Below are 21,541 nucleotides of genomic sequence, written 5' to 3' on the forward strand. Positions count from 1 at the left end.
CTTCTGATGATGAATAGCGTGAATATGATCTCCTGAATGTAGGAATAAGGCCCATTTATTATAGGACGATACATATCGACGATAAGTAGATAAAAATGAATCTTTCTTACATAAATACAAGACAGAATAAATGGTTACCATAGTTCTAGAATGAACATTTTCTAATTTCTTGTTTTATGGATGCTAAATGCAATACTTTTTTTGTTATCGTCGATCGTTACCGTCCTACAATAATGTGTAGCAGCATATAGGCCTACGAAGAAAATTTGGAAGAATTATAAACTCTTTATGAGTTTTTATCCATGCAAAGGAGGAAAGAAAGAATACACTTTCACCAATTGTATTATGCTTGTATGAATTTGTGGAAATACATGTAGATATGGAAGTGGTTTGTTTGGCCGATTGATTTCCAACAATGAATATAGAAAATGTCTGAATATGCCACGAAAAATAAATATAATAGGTAAAGGTAACGAATTAATTTGAAATATGTAATATTTAAAGGTTTACATTTCTTCAAATAATATGAGTGAACACACATGAATACGTAATACAAAAGGAGATAACAAAGATTTAGAAAAATTGTATGTGCGAATTGCTCATTTTCGTCTCAAAGCTTCAAGGTAATGATACATTCTTCAGAAATACAAACAAATAAACATGATTGTCGATGATCTGTTTCATGTTGTTCATACATGTTTAAAGGGTGAAACGACTCAAATAAATAATTAAAATAAACCTTTTCAACCACATTTGTGGAATTTATTTTAAAATATATAACAAATAGTTAGTAGCACAAATGTTACACATGTATTCTAAAAGAGCACCAACTAAACACAAGTTATCCATGGTTAAATCGTATGAAAATGTTACAAATTCATTCATAAATATGAATTACTTAACATTTTAAAATATAATAATTAAAATGTTACAAGTATTAAAGCAGGGTTAGAAACTCTAAAAATCCTTTAATTGGATACTGTGTTTTTACTGCCTTGCATGAAATTTCATTTTTTAATTAAATAAAATGATTGGTTAGTTATTTGTTGTTTAAATCTATTTCGTAATTATAAATGTTAATTTTTTCGTTTATTTATCTACTTTATTTACTATAAAAGAAGTTGTCATTGTCATTTTATTGAATGTTTATTTATTTGTATATATTTTTTTTATTATAAGATCCGAAAGTTCTTTAAAAAAAGAGAGTAATGTAATGCAATTAAAATTTGAAAATTTACAATTTCAAGTGCAAACTAGAAGGTTATAACCAAAGAACTTATAACACAAGAATCTCCTGTTCTTCAATTTGCATTCAAAACACAGTATCGGAAGTACAGGGTTAAAAGGTCAAACTGGGCGACGCCATTTCACAGCATGAAGCAGCGCCCCCTCCAAACTAGGAAGTCAATTACTCTACCCCCTTGAGTATTAGCAGATCCCCTCTATGATTTTGACTTTCTAATTTGATGCGGGCGCCCTACTCCTCAGTCAATTACTCTATCCCCCTAGAGCATTAGCAGATCTCCTCTATGATTTTGACTTTCTAATTTGATGCGGGCGCCCTACTCCATGGCTCACAATGGCGCCACCCATAGCTCTATTCTATCCCACAATGCCTTTCGAAATTGTTACGCGCTTCGGACGAACAGGAGATTCTTGCGTTAAAAGTTCTTTGGTTATAACTTACAGAAACTACTGTACATTTGATAATACATAATTAAAGTTGTATATAATTGATGATGAGATTGATAAATGTTTTTTACTACTTTAAACAAATATTTGTTTGGTTTATTCTGATTCAGTAAATATTTACAAATAATTAAAAACACATATTTCCAATTTATAATAAAATTTGGGACACTCCTATTTAGATGACACACTTTTCTACAAAGGAATAATGGCCATACTGTAAATAGCCCTTTTTACTTCTTTTCTTTTCCAACTGAATGCTGTAAATTTGGTAACACTCTAAAATAATATGATTGTTTTACATATTTCCCTGCCAAATTTAAATATTTGCCAAGGAAGCAAAAAAGAAGAAAGGCTTACAGGATATAATCAATTAATTATAGAGTTTGATTGTTGAGACAACAGTCATACAATATTTCTATTTCTTTGACATTCAAATACAGCCTATCTTGAAAAAGAGGCCCATACAATCTTGGACTTGATTTCGAGATGGCCATCTTTTTGAGATTACTTTTTGCAAACCACAGGAAGGGCTTATTTTTTAGATGGGCTTCTTTTTAAAAGGTTTTATTGTAAACACAGTGATTAATATAAAAATATTAAAATTAATAATCAATTATCCTGATTAAAATGAGATAAAACAATTAGGAAGCTATTGCAATTTCTCTGAAACCTTTCACTCAATAGTTTTTATGTACAGCCACAGTGAAAGAAGATGTTGGTTCCCTGTCAACCTTGAACTCCATATGTTTATGTACAGCCACAGTGAAAGAAGGCCGTTGGTTCTCTGTCAACCTTAAACTCCATATTTGTTATGTACAGCCACAGTGAAAAAAGGCTGTTGGTTCTCTAACAACCTTATAATCACAGTCCATACAAGTCACATGATACCAGTCGTCACAATCATCACATTGGACCTAAAGGCATAAAATTATTAATGTTATTATACTACTACTGTATTATGAATTGAATTCTCAATAATGAATTACTATCCTTCTCAAAGGTGTCACAAGCCTGTTCACAAAACTAATTACATGACGCTATACGCAAACAAAGTATGTATTACCAGTTTTTTACCCAATGGAGTGGATTTAATATGTACGTATGTGATTGTCATTTCTATGTCATAGAGCTGGAATTAACACCTAATTAGCACTAAAGTAGCACACTAAAGGTGAATATTTGTACTTAAGCTTAGTTTGGCACTAACAATTTGTGATGTACTCAAATATGGCAGTAATATGCACAAATATGGTAGTGATATGCCATCATCATGTCCATATATGGACACATAACACTTTTTTTTGTCACAAAGTTTCATAGTATAGACAGAGAATTTTATAGACTAGAATTTTTTAATCCACTGATTATGATATGAACACAGGCAAACACTACCCAAAATACAGGCAAGTTACAGGGTAAAACTAAATGTTTTTCTTGCTGTAAACCAGCACAAACATTTTACTATTATTTATTGGCTGAGCAAGATAAATAAATTGGTACAAACAGTGCAAAAACTATTGTTTTAAAACCAATATAATTTTATACACACACTTCCCTCCTTTCATAAAGTGCCAAAAGCTGTAGGTTGATTAGGTTGGCTTACATAAAAATTTGCTATTCAATTATGAACAAACCCTTACCATACTATAATTTGTACAAATGTATACATTTATTGACAAATATAATTATTATTTGCTAACTAAATAAATGAACTCGGAAAACAGTGCAAAAGCTATCGTTTTAAAAGAAATATTATTTTATACACACAACTCTTTTCATAAAGTGCAAAGAGTTATAGGTTAAATAAATTGGCTACATACAAATTTACCAATCAATTATGAACAAAATACTTACCACTAAAATTATATGTATTTCTACCATGTGTATATGTTTATTGAATATAATTATTATTATTTGCTAATTAAATAAATATTGGTGAAAAAAGTGCAAAAGCTATTGTTAAAAACAATATTATTTTATACACACACCTTTCATAAAGTGCAAAGAGCTGCTGTGGGTTGATTTGATTTTCTTGCACTAGCATTTGCCTTTATAAAAATGAACAAAACGCTTACAACTAAAATTATATGTACTTGAGAACTTTAACCTTTATTGAGTATATAGTGTACAGTAGTTAACGTTTTCAATCAATTATTATTCATGATGGGGTATCAGCACTCTTTATTATGGCACGCGATATAAGAAAAAGATTTACGCAGCTGATCACATGAAACACAGTGGAGATTACTTTACTTCTTACAAAAGAAATAAATTATTGCGCTATCACAAAATTTTCCAAAAAGCAATCTAGATGTCATATACCAACTTTTGACTTTTGGGTTCACATTTTCAAAAGCAACACAACTAAAAATTGTACCAGCAAAAATGTCATAGAACTTGCTGTATGAGACAAAATGAAACTTTACTTCATACAATGAACTGTGACACATATACAGATGACTTTAAATGCTATATGACACTCGGATAGAACGTTACTATTTTACAAAGCAACAAAATATCTAGTGCATATTAAAATATTTTATGAGTAGTAACAATTAGAATGAACAAAAATAGTGTTGACGAATCCCACAAAGAACTGTGTTGTCGTAATGGTGGTTGATCTAGAAGTCAACTAGATAGAGGCTGATGTGGTTCTAACTTCTAGTAAGCCAGTGTGACGACTTAAACCGGAAACAAAGGTGCATCTTGGGTCTAGGGCAAATACAATTATTTGAACAAATGGGGTGAAGCATAACATAACTCCCGTCCTTTGAGAGTCAATGTAAATCATGTGAAATACACATGTAAGAGGATCATAAAACTGAAAGAAATTGAATTTAGTTTATTGGTTGACAGGAGGAGAGACTCATGCTGTCAAAAGATGTGACTTAAAAAAACATGAGTAAAAAAACTAAACCCCAAAAAAAATCAAAACTAAACCCAAAACCAGCTGTCACCACACCGACTAGTTCCGTGATATAAATCAGCATGATTGTAGGAACTCATAATGATAAAGATAAAATTGGGAAACAATAAACAACTTCTAATTAGCCTGAAATTGGACAGCGTTGTCTCTCTCCCCACACTCTTTATTATCTTACCCATGAAATTGTGTTGTCCACAGGTATACAACAATCAATACTTGCACATTTCTCAGGCACAAATACCTCTGATTTGGATTTGGAAGAGTAGTTACGATACGTACCTAAATAGTTGGAAGAAAAATATTTCAGTATTTGATAATTATTCACTTCGATTTATGTAACATATAGTATAATCATTTACAATGAAACAAATATCTTTTTTTTATAAAATTACTGGTGGTGTATAATAAGTAGTAGTAGTAATCTATAGTATCTTCGTTTTGGATCTGACACAATTTGATATCTAGCTTTAATTTCTGGTTGTAAATTTAATGTTTAAGCAAAAACAACCATCCCGGTCGAATTATCATCTACTTTATTTACAGTCCCTTTTGTTTTCTTAATAGGAATGTCTTCTCATTGTTGTATTTTTCTCTTTTTGGTTTTCTTTCTTTGGACACATCTTCAAAAGTGCGCCACTGAAAGTGCAGGGCCAATTAAGTATTATTAAACTCAAAAAGCCCAATTAAGGTGGTAACTTTGTTTGTTTGTTTTATCTTTATACTGGGTGACCTCTTCAGTCAGAGACTGATCTCCCAGAGGGCCCAGTTGGTGATCAGTGGCTGTGATGTACTAAAACACCGGGGTAACCCCCTACTCGTCTCGAAAGATGTACTAGGTTCTTTAAAGTGCACACGAGCAAGTTGTGTACACTGGACCTACGGTTTATAGTCCTTATCCGAGAAGACTCGTTCTACCACCAGAACCATGGATTGAGTGAGCCTCGAACCCCTGCCGATGTTATGGCTACATAATTACGGTTCCACTGTCTTAACCGCTCGGCCACTCACTCACTCACAATTTTTTCAAGGTTTCAAAAAATTTGTAGGCCTATGTTAAGTGGACAAAACTGAACTATAAAGTTTAACAATAAGCGAATGAGAATGAGTGGCCAAGCAGTTCAGACCGAACCGTAACCGTATAAATACATGCCATAAAAGTTTGAGCCTCACTGGCGCCATGGTTCTGGTTGTATAACAAGTATTCTCTGATAAGGACTATAAACAGTAGGTCCAGTGTTCACATCTGACTCTTTAAAGAACATAGTAAATCTTTGGGGGTTTATCCTGGTTTACAGTACACACACAGCCACTGGCAGTGTGACACACAGCCACTTTATTTATAGCCTGGGTGCAGAACAATTAATAATAAATATACACATTTGCGGGAAAAAAGTATAGGAACATTTTTTTTGTTTTTCTGATAGAGTATACCATATAGAATGTCAGAAAAAAAATCCCCATCCCAGGGTCTTCGGGAAATTTTTTTATGGCACTTTTAAAATTTGGCCTATATAACACACACAAATTCCTATTAACACACACAAATACATATAGGGGATAGGGAAAATCAATTAGCGGTTTTTGTTACTTGCAGTTGTGTTTTAATGATTAAAATTAGTAGAGGCTTACTTTAATAACTACTTCTCATAGTAGTTGATGAATAAAGTCGATAAGATATGGCGTACAATTTGGCGGGAAAAACAGGGTATTGCTAAACCCCTGCAAACCTTCAATAAAACATAACAAACCCCACCGAACCAACATAAAAGTGATTGAATCATGGAGTGTACGACCCACTGGGTATGTCCATGTAAAAAAAATATTAAATTTCTACTGTTAAAGGGGGGTTCCGGGTTTAAAATGAATAGTAAAAAATTTAAAATATATTTGTTAGTCTCTTGAACAGTAAAACTAAAAGTTTCAATTTATATAAGCGCCCAGTGAAGCAGAACGAAGGCTGTGAAATGAGGCCAGATTACAAGTGCAGCTAAGGCGTATGTATCTGGGATGTATACAACTTTTTGTGACGGTTTCAATAATCAAAGGCTAGACCACCGGTAGTATTTTCATGATAAAAAATGTTATCAACTACATGCCAACATCATGTCAAATACTATTTGGATATTTGATTGTTCGTTTTATGCAATTTATTTAGTAAAAACTGCCGTATAAACAGTTTGCTTTATCAACCGGGCGCTACGATAGCGTGACCGGGCGTATTGGTGTTTACGCGTTTTCACGAAGGACAGTTTAATAATATTCCTATATTTAACTTGTTTCTGGTAAAACAAATAAATGTTAATGACATTTAACATTTTGTCCTATTAATAACATGTATTTTATACTAATTTATATCATAAAAACAATACTTAATTTACCGGGCGTAGAGTAGTACACGGCAATGATAAAGAATAGGCCGTGCTGAGTAACGATTCGTTGATTTTTGGTGTTGCTGTGTTAGGCCTTTTTTGTGAACTAACTTAGCATATTAGTAAATAATTGTCTGTAAAAGTGAATGTACACTAGTTTGTTAATAAATATGTATTATAAAATAGTTTACAATTGCAAAAACTATTATCATAATTCTATTTAATGTGACATGTATAATATCTATTAAATCAAGTTCTATTTAGTATGTATACATCCGCCCTTATGAGGGCGGGCATCACTCACTGGAGCTTTCTGTTACAAATTTCTCATGCAAAAATCGCGGAATACTCATTCTTGTGATATATATTCTTTGACGATGTACAGTATTTGATTGAAGGTCGACTCGACCTACCGGAATGGTATAGATAATATAGCTCGAATGAGAGAGTTGGAATATTTGTAAACATAAGTATTGCTAATTTTAACAAGTGTAGCCTATATAGTAAAAGGCCTGGTAGTATCAATTCGCATAGGGTCTACTACACTAGCTAGCTCAATTTCTAACTGGGCCGGATCGGCTAGGTCTCCTTCCTACTACCTGGTCTAATTGCTTGATGCAGTATCCGCTTTTTTGGAGAGTAAACTAGGCCTATTTTATTAGGCCTACTTAGACGATCGGGACACCATACTTGCGGACGGCGATCGGACCTTGTTTTGCCTCAATATTTACAGCCGATTTTGTAGAATGTTTTAGGTTTAGATTGTTTGGAATCCACTGAGTTTTGTTATTTATGGGCCAATCGTTTAGTAGTAGGCTAGCTAGGCCCATGATGGGCCCCATCGTGGCATGTAATCTCATCAGAATGGCTCTCACCCATTAAAAAAAATTGATTTAGGCTAGGCCTAGCCTAGTACGTGAAGCCCATAATACGATCTGTACTATTCGAGGTATAAAAATAGTATATAATTTATGACTCAGTAATCTGTACTAAATTTTGTATTTCATTAAATGTCAAATAAATATATGCTGCTACTGTATGCTACACTTATAGGCCTAGCTTAGAAAATCTACAACAAATGTCTTTTCACGGGTGGTCGTTGTTTGATAGGGGAGAAGAGAGATGTAAATTAGTTGACAAACACAACGTACATGACGTCGCGATTTTGGAATCCACTGATGACGTGATTTTGTGAATATCTCATGAATATTAATGAGCTTCCCTAAGCTGCTGAAAAACAGACTTTCCATGAATTTACCCTAAAATGTATATGAAATTTATTTTTTTTAATTGCTCGTTATTACTTCTTCATTCTGATATGTCTATATTGTTATAATATTTTTTATTTAATAATAAACGATATTTAAAAGCAATTTTAAACCCAGCATCCCCCTTTAACTACTTATTTTGGGGATAAAACATCATTTTTTGGTAAAAAATTATAAATCATTTTTTACCAAAAAATGATGTTTTACCCCAAAAATAAGTATTTAACAGTAGAAATTTTATTTTTACATGGATACACCCAGTGGGTTGTATACTACATGATTCAATCACTTTTGTGTTGGTTCGGTGGGGTTTGCTATGTTTTTTTGGAGGTTTGCAGGGGTTTGCGGGGGTTTAGCAATCCCCTATTTTTCCCACCAAATTGGATGCCATATTGGATTCTGGCATGATGATGTAATTGTTATCGACTCGATTTATCAACTACTATGAGAAGTAGTTATTAAAGTAAGCCTCAGCTAATTTTAATCATCATAACACAACTCCAAGTTAAAAAAAACGTGAATTGGTTTTCCCTATCCCCTATATACGGCCATACTGCGTTGAAACACCGGTTCTCGTCAGATCACCGAAGTTAAGCAACGTTGGGCCTGGTTGCGTTCTGGATGGGAGACCGTCTACTTGTGTGTTGCGTGTACTTAACAGTGCACGTTAAAGAACTTGGTACACTATTCGAAAAGAGTAGGGGATCGTCTCCCGGTGTGCTGATCTGGTAGGCGCTGCACTGCTGGCTGCCGTGGGTCCGTGGAGGGGCTAATCCGAATTTCCTCAGTTTCCAGTTAAGCTTGAGGACAAATATGAATACCTTTACCTTTACCTCATTAAAACACAACTGCAAGTAACAAAAACCACTAATTGATTTTCCCTATCCCCTATATATAGGTATTTGTGTGTATTAATAGGCATTTGAGTGTGTTATATAGAGCAACATTTAAAAGTGCCATAAACAATTTTCCCCAAGACACTGGGATGGGGATTTTTTTCTGACATTCTATATGGTATACTCTATTAGAAAAAAAAAAAAAAATTTTTCCTATACTTTTTTCCCGCAAAATTTGTACTGCACCCAGGCTATTAGGGAGCTGCACGTCCATCAGGTGACAGTGGGTTTCCTGCAGTATTATTGATAAAAGTACCAGTAGGTGTTGGCCTACAGAAGGTTAAACTTAGTACTCACCAGATCTTGTCTTCTTCGACGCAGAGTGTTGATTTTTTGTCGATGCATTTGATTTTCGTCTGTTTGCTTCGTTTAGGACTGGTGGCATTTTCTGCAGTGGATGAGTTTTGGTTGTGTTTCCATTCAAGTTTTCCAAAGATCTTAATGATTCAAGTCTGTGTGTTTGCTTTCCCAATGTCTTTACAGCTAAAAAGAAAATTAAATTTAATGTGTATACTGGGCAGTTTGGGGTTTCTCTGCTGCCTGTCATTGTCAATCAAAAGTACCTCTCTTTAGAGATCCACCAATCAATCAATACAAGTCTCAAGTTGGTGGAATATCCATTTGATCTCTGTTGCGTGTGCATAACATTGAGAAATAGTGCAGTTCCACTGTACCTTGTAGATGGTGTTAAAAAGCCAATATCCAATTAGATTTTAACAAATCATAAAAACAGCAGTCTAATAGGATTTCTACATAGTGTAAGATCCTGTGTTTTAATCTTCATGGTCTTGGGCCTCTTTTTCTTACTCTCAAAATGTAATTGTAATAAATTTCTCATAAAATTAAAATGTAATCCAAAAGTTTTCAAAAATAGTTTTAAAAACTTATTTTATTCAATCGACCTACTATTGTTTTAAACTTACCTTGTGAATTTTCCTCATTGAATTCAAATATGTTCAGAGATGTGTTTTGTATTGGATATTTAATGGTGACATCAGCTGTTTCTTTACTCTCATCCTCCACACCAGATACATTATGTTTGCCTGCTTTGTTATCCATCAGGTGGCAGTAATCACCAACATCAATTGAGAATGATTCACTATCATCAGAATCCATTACAATAATAGCTCTTTGGATGGCAGTGGACGCAACTTCTAATACCTCATTGTCAACAAGTTGAGAGGCTGTACCATGCATTTGATTTTTACTATTCCTGTTATTAAAATTATCTACATCTAATTTGCATACATGTGGTGAAGGTATTTCTTTAAAAAGTCTTAAGAGTGCTGATGTTTTATTGTTTGAAATTGTTTTCTTAGAGTTTTCTTCATTACTTTCCTCTCGTCTCCTCTCTTTCCTTTCGTCAGTCTTAGACATTAATGTGTGTTGTAAGTATTGTGAACTTGTCATTACTTCACAGGTTTTTGCTCTGTTAACAGATGTTTTAGCTCCATTAAAGTAAAGTGGTGATGTTGAAAATGTTGGTAATTCTACAATTTGTAAAGGACTTTCACTACTAGTGACTAACACTTTTTCCAGCTGAAAAAGAAATAAAATTATAAAGCATAATTATTTAATATACAGTTTATGTAAAAAATATAAATATTAGTGATTATTGAGTAAATATTTAATTTTTAAAAAGTCTTCATGATTTGTCAAAATCGAAGTTTTGTTCCAGATTTTAATGCTTTAAAAAGATAATAACAGGTGTTACTGTAGATACCTGTATGTAACACAAACCCATTAATTTATATAGTAATTAGTTTAGTAAATAGGACAATGTTGGTGCGTACCCTAAAACGAAACTCAGATTTATCTTGTTTAGCAAAAATTCCTGCCTTAATGGAAACACCTTGCACATGTCCAAATGTGATTGTGTCCAATTCTTTAACACGCACCATTTTAGAAACCTATGAAGTAAAATGAGAAAACAGAGAGATTTGTGACCTCTGCCAGAAGTAAAATGTGATCAGGTCAAAAATTTAATGGAGCCTATGTTTATGTATATTGGCTGCCATATTGGATGTATTCAAGATCCATCCGGAGTACAATACCCCATGGATGATGTGTATGGATGTGTGCAGTTAGCATGATTTTGTACTGTATATTATACAAAAAACTCTACTCTTTATTACTTATAGATCATAAGAACTTCTTAATACACAGCACTGACGACTACTTACCTTCACATCATTAACATAGGTTCCATTCACACTTTTGTCACAAAGTACAAACACAGGTTGGCAGTCATCGTCTTGGTAAATGAGTAATTCAGCATGCTGACGGGATATAAGTTGCTTATAAACCCCAGAATTTAAATAGAAATCAACCTTCTCAGAATTTCGTCCAAATACAGTTTTGTGTTTATGCAGCCTAAAATACAATAAAATCAATTATATTTTATTATTATTATTACTAGATGGTACGCTCGCGTACCATCTAGGTCGTGCCCACAGATGGTTCTCGAATACATAATAATTTCAGCGTTAAAAAACTGGCGATTTCAAATGTACGTACCACAAGACAATATATACATGTCGTTTACGGGAACGAATAAATAGACACTGTGATTTATGTACTGAACTAAAATTAGCACCCTGGGAATTACTTCCGAAAGAGAAACTTGTCACAAAATGAGACCAATTGTTTAAGTCAAATTTAAACAAACTTAATTTGTGTTTTGTATGTAACATTAGGGTTGAGGGATGGGAAAGAGGATGGGTGCAAAGAGGAACAATTTTTAAATATATTCTTTATACATGTAGTATTAGTAACGAAATATTAATTTTTTTCATGTTTTACAAATAATATACCACTAAACACAGTGTAAAACATTGCAATGTAATACTTTGTTGAAACTATCACCGTCCTAGTCGATTGAAATAGTACAGTACATGATAACGATACATCACTACGACGTGTATAATATGTTTATATAATGTAAAACAATTTGTGAAAACCACCCCTATTCGTGGCAAATCATAAATTCGATTTAATCGTCAATAAATATTAAATTATCTAACTCAACTTAATTAGTAGGCCTAATGGTTTTCAATTGTTTCTTAGAGCCAATTCATACTTAAGTTGGTTCCTAATACTAACCCTACCCACCATGCGTTTAGGGCATGTGCACCGTAGGCCTATCCTCTACTGGCTTTACAACGCTACTCATGCCAGTGAGGGAAGGGTGATGATGTCACGAGGGTGGTTTAACTGCAATAATAAAGATTTGTACATAATATACGGCAATTATCCGTTAAAAAAAATCTATATCCAACCTCTGCAGCACAGATTGAAAAAAAAATGGATCGAATTTCTGTTATGAGTATACAGTACTTGCCTTTACGACGCCTGAGGGAATAGACACTTGTTGTGGAACAGAGATTGGAATGTTCCATTCATTTCAAATCAAACATTTGCATAAACGTATATTAAATCTATCAAAATAGTATTTTTTTAAGAAAATCGGCCTGTCTTCAACATTATGATACTGTACTCGAGCTGTTCAACCCGTTTTCAGCTATTAAAAACAATTATCGTAGGAGGAGATAGGAAAATGCGAATCATCCTCGTATTATTGTATGCGGGTATTTTTCAAGATGGACATTCATTAGACAGTGTATACCACGATCGTTAAACACCCCTATTTGGGGCAAATCGTTGAACCTAAATTTGTTTTAATCGTCAATAACTAATTATCTAACTTAATTTAATTAGTAAACAGGGTTACACCAGGTGGTTAAAATCAGTACCGAAAGTACGAACCAAATGTATATACCATCGAGTAAAAATTCTAGAAGTAAAGCGCGATTTACCGAATTTTGCCCTTACGTAAATTTATATATAGATTCATTACTTCGAAATAGGACTACTACTATAGGGTTACTGTAGGCCATAAATCTTCGGAATCGATCTACAGGTAGGTCAATCAGTAATTTTGTCCGCCAGTTGGGCAATTCCATTGCAGCCAATATGCACTGTGACTGACCCTCAGTCATACTGTATCCACATTAAAATAGGAATAGCATCGCATCTAAAAAGTGAACAGTAATAATTAACTATACTGTATTGTATGGAGTGATTGCAGTATATTCTTGCTCCTGGTTATTTTTCATTGGTGATGGAATAGCATTATTGACAGAGGGTGACAGTTATTCGAGACAGAAGCAATGATGGTCATCTTCCTCCTAGACATAGTTTGCAGATCACATGAACTTAGTGGGTGTGTACTGTTTGAGAAGTTTCCACATTATAGCCAAGCAGGGTCTTAATTAGCAAGGTTCAAAAGAATGAACTAAAAGTATCTTGTGAAGTTTCAATGCGGGATACACATCTTCGATGACAAAAATTAATGCAGGGAAATGTAACTAATATTAGCATATCTTTAATTTCAATCAATCATCCCAATACAATGCAAAAGCTCACATGCTTTTGTGCTTTCCATGCAGCTCTCTGACTCTGAGCCAGTGACTATGATTTCATACAGTATTTTCTTCTTGCGTCATGTTTTTCACGCTGCTGCTTTAGCCAGCTACATACATGAGGACTATTCCTTCAGAAGCTATAAGCAAGCAGCAGTTATACGTCTAGAGGCTGACGTTTTTGACAAATGACATATCAAAGTATAAATTGTTGTATTTTACTTCAAATACAAAAGTTATTCACTTCTGTAACAAAAAAATAATATTTATTCACGTATAAAAAGAGAAAAGAAACGTTTAATTATAACCCAAAAACCATTGTCCGACAGAAGTATTTTTTGCTTTAAATTACATTTTTAGGTAAATAATTGTTTGATTAAAATGAATAACTATAAACTGAAATTGCATTTTCTCGAAAACTACTTCCAAAAAACTTCATTTTTGTACAAGAGGCAGGAGTTATAATTTGTGATTTGTAATTTAAAAACATAATTTGATTTATGTGCACGTTTGTTGATGCGAGTAGTTTAAAAAACCTATTTCTTTTCAAATTCACTCGTTTGACTTTCGCGTTGCTGTTCTATTGTTAGTCAACTGTGAAGCTATTGATATTGTTAATAATTGAAAGGCTTGTTACATAAACCATTTACACCAAACTCGCATACACATGCTTGTACTTGTAGTGAAATTAGCCTAAAAATCACAAAAAACAGCATCAAGACACACACAAATATCCCTAGGCTAGAGGACCCTATTTATATTTTTTTTACCGGAGGAATCTTATGTTATTGTAGGAGAATTTTAAAGTAGGCGGAGGTATGCACTCCTCTCAGAGTGGCTTTCTAGTTAGTATAGCTATTAGCCTTGGGCCTAGATAGGCATTAGTATAGGCCTAGCTAGGCTAGGCTATTTGATCATTCAAATCGAGCATTATAATATATGGTTGATGGGCTTCCTACTACTAGTACTACTAGGCTAACCGTAGAGTAGGCTAGTTAGGCCTAGACCGCCTACTAGTAGGCCTAGCCTAGGCACGTGCTGTGATTTTCATATCAGGCCGCCTACCTAAAAACATCTTTGACATTTGGACAAGTTGATTCTGATCCTACTCTTTGCAATTCATATGCATACAAGAACAATGTTGTTGACATTTTGAATCGCTCGACGTAGGCCTACGTTGTTTTTGTACACACGTCAAAACTCTCTCTCTCGCGCCATACATTCAATATTTCAGCAGCGATTCAGTTCAGCGAGCACGTGCAAAAACAAGCAGCTGCATAAAATTCAGTTCGGGAGGGCGCCACCACACTTATAGTACAGAGCCATATTAAAGAGTTACGACATTGAAGATTAGAAGCCATTTTTGTGTCAAAGAATGGCTCTGTAAAGTATAGTATTGCGCGCCGTCAGCGTCTGAAACTTTAAAAAAATCATTTCTTAAGGTTTTTCGCGGGGAATGCCATTGCCCAATTAGTCTAGGACAAACATCTGAAAAGATGTTAGGGGGAGTGGAATGTTAGAGGCTGTCAACATAGCCAGATATCCTAATTAAACCCTTCTGATCACTTTTTAAAATTGGCCGCCATTTTTATTTAAAATGTACATAAAATAAGATCTAAATATTAAGGTAGATACACAATCTTGGTGTCTAAACACAATGTACTTCACACACGGAATCCATTAGGCCTTGTTGACACTTGAAATAGCGGCCATTTTTCAAAATGGCCGCTAATTTTATATAAAATGTGCATAAAATCAGATCTAAATCAGTTTTTTGGACAAGTAGTTCTCCGAGAAAATGCAGTTTCAGTTTACTTTACTTTAAGACTGCTCGCCGGCTTTTGAAAATCCTCTCCTATCTTTTGACACTAGCAGGTCTGAAAATAATACTAAAAAGTGGTCCAAAATTGGGACCATGGTCCGGACCGGATTGCCTCCAAAATGTAATGGAGTGGAACTTGACCACATATCTATTTAACCCTAATTTTGGTAAAGATCTTGCAATAACTTTTTGAGTAATCCTGCTAACAAACATACAAACAAACAAACAAATGAAATGAGTGAAGTAGGCTACTTGGCAAAATATATCCACTGATAGGGGCATGTTGAATGATACATTTTTTTGCTTTAGATATTAGCTTGACATAGTTCAAATCCTGCTGGGGTTTATAATTTGGGTACGCGATAGACTACATATATCTCCTTAGCGGAGGTAAATAATATTAGTTTATGTAATAGGAGGGCCTACAGTCAAGATGAAACATCTGTGATGTTACATACAAATGAATTCAACAAAAGCTGATGCTTTAAAATCCTAGTCATGGCTCTATACAAACTAAACCTTTAACAATTTGTAAAACAAATTCCAGATTTTCGATTTCATAAACAGATAAATTAGGTAACCATTTTGAAAAATGTTAGCTATACTCTGCATTTAACTTTAAAAATTAATTAATCAAACTATTTAAATTTATTTATTATAGATTTAATGGATTCCTTGCCTGAAAAAAAAAAACACGAGTTTAGACACAAAGATCATTTATCTAGCCTAATTAGTTACACCTTTAAGCAATTTTTAGAAAAATTAGGCAGCCATTAAATAAATACAATTATCTTTTAATCTAATCATATTTATTATAAATCTAATGGATTTCTATTTGGACACCAAGAACGTGAATCTACCATATTTAGATTTTAAGCAAATTTTATATAAATAGGTCGACATTTTGAATCCAAGATTGTGTATCTAGGCCTACCTTATTTAGATCAGATTTTAAGTACATTTTATTTAAAATTGTCGCCATTTTGAAAAATGGCCTCCATTTCATTATAAAGGGAAGAAAAGTGAAGTTTCAACAGGGTCTACTAATGGATTCCGTGTCTGAAGTACATGTGTTTAGACATCAATATTGTGTATTACCTTATTTAGATCTGATTTTATGCATATTTTATATAAAATATATTTAGAGTGATCAGAAGGGTTTAATTAGGATATCTGGCTATGTTGACAGCCTCTAACTTTCCACTCCCCTAACTCATTTTTTTCACATTTTTTGCCTAGACTAAATAAATGCATCGGACGTGTTTCTTCAAGCAAGTTGCGTGGCGCAACGGATGAAACGTTGTCTTGTGATGGTGTGACAAATCATCGCGAGTTTTGTTTCTTAATCGCCAAACGCGAGTGTTGCCACACGAAAATTACACAGTCAATATCATCGTACTCGAGAATTTGCTGGATTTTATATGTTTAATGAGACAAGGACACGATAATTACGCGAAAATGACTCAGTCAATATCATCATACTCGATAATTTGCTGGATTTTATATGTTTAATGAGACAGGGACACGATAATTACGCGAAAATTACTCAGTCAATATCATCGTACTCGAGGATATACACGATTTACGATCCTCGCAGAGCAGAGGTAGTCACGTGATGCAGTTCTAACGAATCACGTTCACGTATTTACATAGGCTATGTAATAGTATGATCAGGGAAGAGTAATTTAACTCTTCCCTGGTATGATATATTTATTGGACATCATTAATCATAATCATACGAATTCTGTTTCTGTACATGCGTGGACCGGATACCATACCTTGTGTAGACCTACGTACAGACATGGATGAATTCTGTTCATCTTACTGTACATACAGGCAATTTGGCCTACCTGCACTACAGATTTTATCTTTAGTGGTCAAAATAAACAAACACACACGAAAATTGAGAGCTTGTAACTTGTTATGTCTATTAAAATTATATAAGCATTATTCATCCTCTCTAGACGGGGCTTCCTGTCGACTACTCCGCGGTGACTACGCGCATTTTCTAAAAGTTCCGCAGCCTTGTTTATCAATCATGATAAATGCAATTTAATTTGATTGAGTGTATGCAAAAAAAAAAAACACACACAAGAAACACGGAGATTTCGGGATAGATGTAATTGTATAGGCGCGGCCATATTGTTGCCAAAATAAACAAAATAATTTACCTAAAAATAAAAAAAAAGTAAAGCACAATAAACACACATTAAAGAAAATTCACTAAAGATATCACTTTCACAATGTGACAGGGATCACTTGTACGATGTGACAACAGATATGTGAGATGGTAAAAACATTCTGATGATATTAATTATCATTCGTAGTACCTTTAATGTTAAATTTAAAGAATGTGTATTCATTATTATACGAAATAAAGAATGTTTATGAGTGTAATGGTGATGCAATGGATGAAGATGGCAATCTTTATCTTTCCCCTCACATTATTTACCGTAGGCCTACCATTGTACTCATAAACATTTAGTATGTGTACTAATGTGTACTATACATTAAACTAACCCATATAGTCTGGGTTCCAGACGGAGTTTTTACTTAATATTAGTAAAAAGAAAAAAATTATTTTGGCATATATATCGTATTTCAGACAACAAAAGCCTCGAATACGAAATAACTACTGACTAAAAGAAGAGAATTGAATACCGCCACCAATGATTATTTAGTGCGGTGGATATTTCCCCACAGCTAAATACTAGCTAAATGCAATTTATTATGGCTATTTTATTATTCAATACATACGATATCATGAATATTGTTTTTTCTCAAATGATTTCTTTTTAAATGTAATAAAATGTATAATGGTTGATTGAAATTGGATCCGCAGGTTCATTTCACGGAACTATTCCAGGAGGATTAAAGATAATAAAAATGTACAATACATCGACAAATGCAATTTAAATGTGTACTTAAAATATTTAGAGACAATTTAGAAATCGCAATCTTCTGATCGTTCTGATCTGGATCGACTTTGTGACTGAATTTTATGACATTGGAATTGGAAGATAAATGGGATATTGCATGAACATACGTTCTTATTAGTTTCTTATTTTTGTTTTTAAATGCGATAGTGAAAAGATTTTAAATTGAATATATGTGTGTATTCTTTCATCATTGCTTCTGTAGTGTGTATTTCTCAGATAAGAATGGAAAGAAATGGAAAGAATGGAAACATGATAATTTTAGGAAGCTATTTTTTAAACGATGGCAAGCTTCTTGAAAGAGATGATCTGACTAAAGATTTAACTAAAAATGCAAAAAGGAAGAAAAGTTGTGTTACAAAAATTAAGAACAATAACAATATTAGGCCTATAAATAATTGTTAAGCAAATATATACAAGATTAGAGTGTGTCCTACGCTACATTTTAAAACGACGGGTGACGTTAATCTTCACACACTGATTCGACGCAACGCAACAAGTGGGGAACCGACGTCGCAACAGTCCTGAAAAAATCACAGGTTTGATTTCACGCAGGTGGGGGAATTATTGGAAGGGCATTTTCTTACGTTGCGTAGGTTGCGTTACGTTGTCGCTAGTTGGAACCAAACTTTAATAAACGGAAGACTGCGCTCAAAAACGGAACATACAAGTGTGAATGTAGCTGAGACAAGTATATAGACTGCGCTTAAACATCAGATAATCATTATGCTGCATACAATGTGTCCTCGTCATGACGAATATCAACGATTCACGCGTATAGTGCTATTTTAACTAATTTACAAAACTCCTATTAACGTTATTGGTTCTATTGTTAAGCTTATTTTAAGCATAAATGGATAAGTGCGTCAATTATGCTCATCGTTTTATTTTCTCAAGGGGCCAAAAACTTAATTTAAAACCATCAGCAAAAATATGGATTAAGCAAGGAATTTACGTTGTTGATGATGTCGATTATTACCAAACAAATAGAGCTTTTAGGTTTATTTGAATTATGCTTTATTAAGCATTACTTAGGCTAAGTGATATTTACCCAATTACAACACATTAGCTTCACGCATGAAGATTAGCAACATTATCTCATTTTCTGAAATAGTAAACTGTTATGTAATTCTCTGGGCTGATACTTTATGCCGCAGGCTCGGAATTGTATGAAAAACGGAATGTATAGACTACGATATAACATTAAAGCGAAACAAAGAAGTTTCAAAGAACAATGAAAACAGGGCCATATACATTGCTGCAGTCAAGTGTTCAAATTTGAGTTAGTGTTTGCCGACCGACCGACCGACCGACATAGTGAGCTGTAGAAACGTGTTTACATGCGATTAAAAAAGTATAAAGCTGAGAAAAGGTTTCATTTAAAGTGGATAGATTTACCAGGTTTAAAGTCAAACGAATTATGATAATAATTTGACATTTATTATAGTGCGATTTTTTAAAGATCAGAGCGTTGAACTAAACTGGTTTTCTGGGTTGATTGGGAAGTTCGCAATTCTGAAACTTCTAAACAAACGCAATCAAAATTTTTAGACATTCGGTAAAAGCATACTTTTAATAGATGAACTCAATATACTGACCAGGTGAGAGAGTGGAGATACATGATGTCAGAGAAGTTCGAAAAATCGTTTTTACAGGATGATGGTAGAAGAAATAACGTGTAGGGACTGAAATTAGGGAGAATAATAGGAATGAACCAAGAAACATGCAAACAAAAATAACCTAAATATTTTTGTTGAATGTGAAATTTTGCGTTGCGTTACGTTCTAGTGGGAACCACGCTTAAATGTTTATTATTTAGGATCGTTAGGAGCTCAGCGTCGTGTCAAATGCTGACTTTAGATCATGAAAACGATATCAGTTTTGTTTATGTATGATATGTAACGTAGATTATCCATCCATTTGCTCGACGTAAACAGTGTATTGTATGACAGTTGCTAAATATATAAACTCACAATGTATTACTATATCTACTTGAAATAGCTTATCGATTTATAATTTTCTAATAGTTTTATGAATAACATCGGCAAACAAAATGTATCTCGGTTCAAGATTTTATAGAGAAGAGCTCCGCTATGTAACTATATTTTACAATATTATAATATGATTACAATTATTACTATAGCTATTTCATTATTAATAATAACAAGGCGTAAATACAAACTCAAAATCGTGTCCTCATATTCCTCGACTGTTCATGGTTTTCAACAGACAGAATATACAAGGTTTACCAGGGAAGAGTGTAATATCAATTACTGTTTTAAAGAGGAAATCATTTTTAGCCTAACGATGATCAGTAAATACTGCAGGGTAAGACGGAATACATAATGTTCTTCTTTAACGGCAATTAAGCAGGCATTCGACAAGTAATAAAATGACAATAACATGAATCGTTTTCGAATGCCAGTAAGCTTATAAAGGCAACATTTTATTGTCAAATCCACAATAGGCTAAATACAGGAAAATGTATTATAATAATTAAATTGTGTGATGTTCTCCTATTGGATCAACACAAATAACATATAACACTCACACTTTATTATGGATCCCAATAAATTTATTTCATGATTAATGTATTTATGTAATCTTACGGGCATAATGTTAACACGATTCTAACTGTTAGACCGGCGACCGTACCAATTGAATTATGTGAATTTGTTTGCTAGGCCTTGTCGTCCGAGGAGGCTTTAGAGTGAACACAATATATGAATCGGTTCTCACAATTAGGTCTACCTAAAAAATAGATCGATATAATAATCAGCAGACGTTTAACGAGTCGTATAAATACAACAACCCGGCCTGCCACAATTATTGTGTTTAGCTTGTTTTCTTTAGAGAGTAATGAGACAATCAATTTACAAAACGCATGCCGTTTGCTCGGTAAAATAGGAATACATAATGGTTAGAATGAGCTACGAGTTAAATCTGTCCATCTATGGCCTAAGTTATTTAATTGTCGGCTCTTTGAAGTATTCCCGCCAAGGATTCATTGCCGCAGAGTATAAACCTGTGGCGTATTAATGCCACTTTACATTTTGATTTTTTTGAGCCGCTGTTCACTTTATTATGTTATCCTTTTAAATGTCTCAGTACTATTGAATATAATAAATGGTATTCCTACTAGAGTACATTGTGTTTAGCAACATGCTTCATGTAGCATTTATATGTACGTTCATCGTGATACGGTGTGTTG

At 33.6% G+C, this 21,541-nt stretch overlaps 1 protein-coding gene across 2 annotated transcripts; it reads right to left on the minus strand.

The window, feature by feature from the left end:
- Nucleotides 1–800: 800 nt before the first annotated feature.
- Nucleotides 801–14,759, minus strand: LOC140043576 (uncharacterized). Of its 2 annotated transcripts, XM_072088098.1 has the most exons (8): nt 14,638–14,759; nt 11,335–11,524; nt 10,945–11,061; nt 10,075–10,690; nt 9,449–9,634; nt 4,794–4,897; nt 3,681–3,740; nt 2,530–2,606 (listed from the first exon to the last, which is right to left on the minus strand). In XM_072088098.1, the coding sequence occupies exons 1-7, from the start codon at nt 14,721–14,723 to the stop codon at nt 3,684–3,686; spliced, it is 1,356 nt and encodes a 451-aa protein (XP_071944199.1). In that variant the 5' UTR covers nt 14,724–14,759; the 3' UTR covers nt 2,530–2,606; nt 3,681–3,683. The 2 variants fall into 2 exon arrangements, with proteins under 2 accessions (XP_071944198.1, XP_071944199.1); XM_072088097.1 differs by lacking the exon at nt 3,681–3,740 and having other exon boundaries at nt 801–2,606.
- Between the last annotated feature and the right edge of the window lie 6,782 nt (nt 14,760–21,541).

Source organism: Antedon mediterranea, chromosome 3 (assembly GCF_964355755.1).
Source record: "Antedon mediterranea chromosome 3, ecAntMedi1.1, whole genome shotgun sequence".
Classification (NCBI taxonomy): Eukaryota; Metazoa; Echinodermata; class Crinoidea; order Comatulida; family Antedonidae; genus Antedon; species Antedon mediterranea.

Excerpts from the sequence above, each read along its gene's own strand:
- LOC140043576 (XM_072088097.1), bottom strand. The coding sequence starts at position 14,723 with ATGTCAACAACATTGTTCTTGTATGCATATGAATTGCAAAGAGTAGGA. Across the intron at positions 11,062-11,334 it reads CCTATGTTAATGATGTGAAG|GTTTCTAAAATGGTGCGTGT; the intron begins GTAAGTAGTCGT and ends TTTACTTCATAG. Across the intron at positions 2,607-4,793 it reads TGGACAACACAATTTCATGG|GTCCAATGTGATGATTGTGA; the intron begins GTAAGATAATAA and ends TTATGCCTTTAG.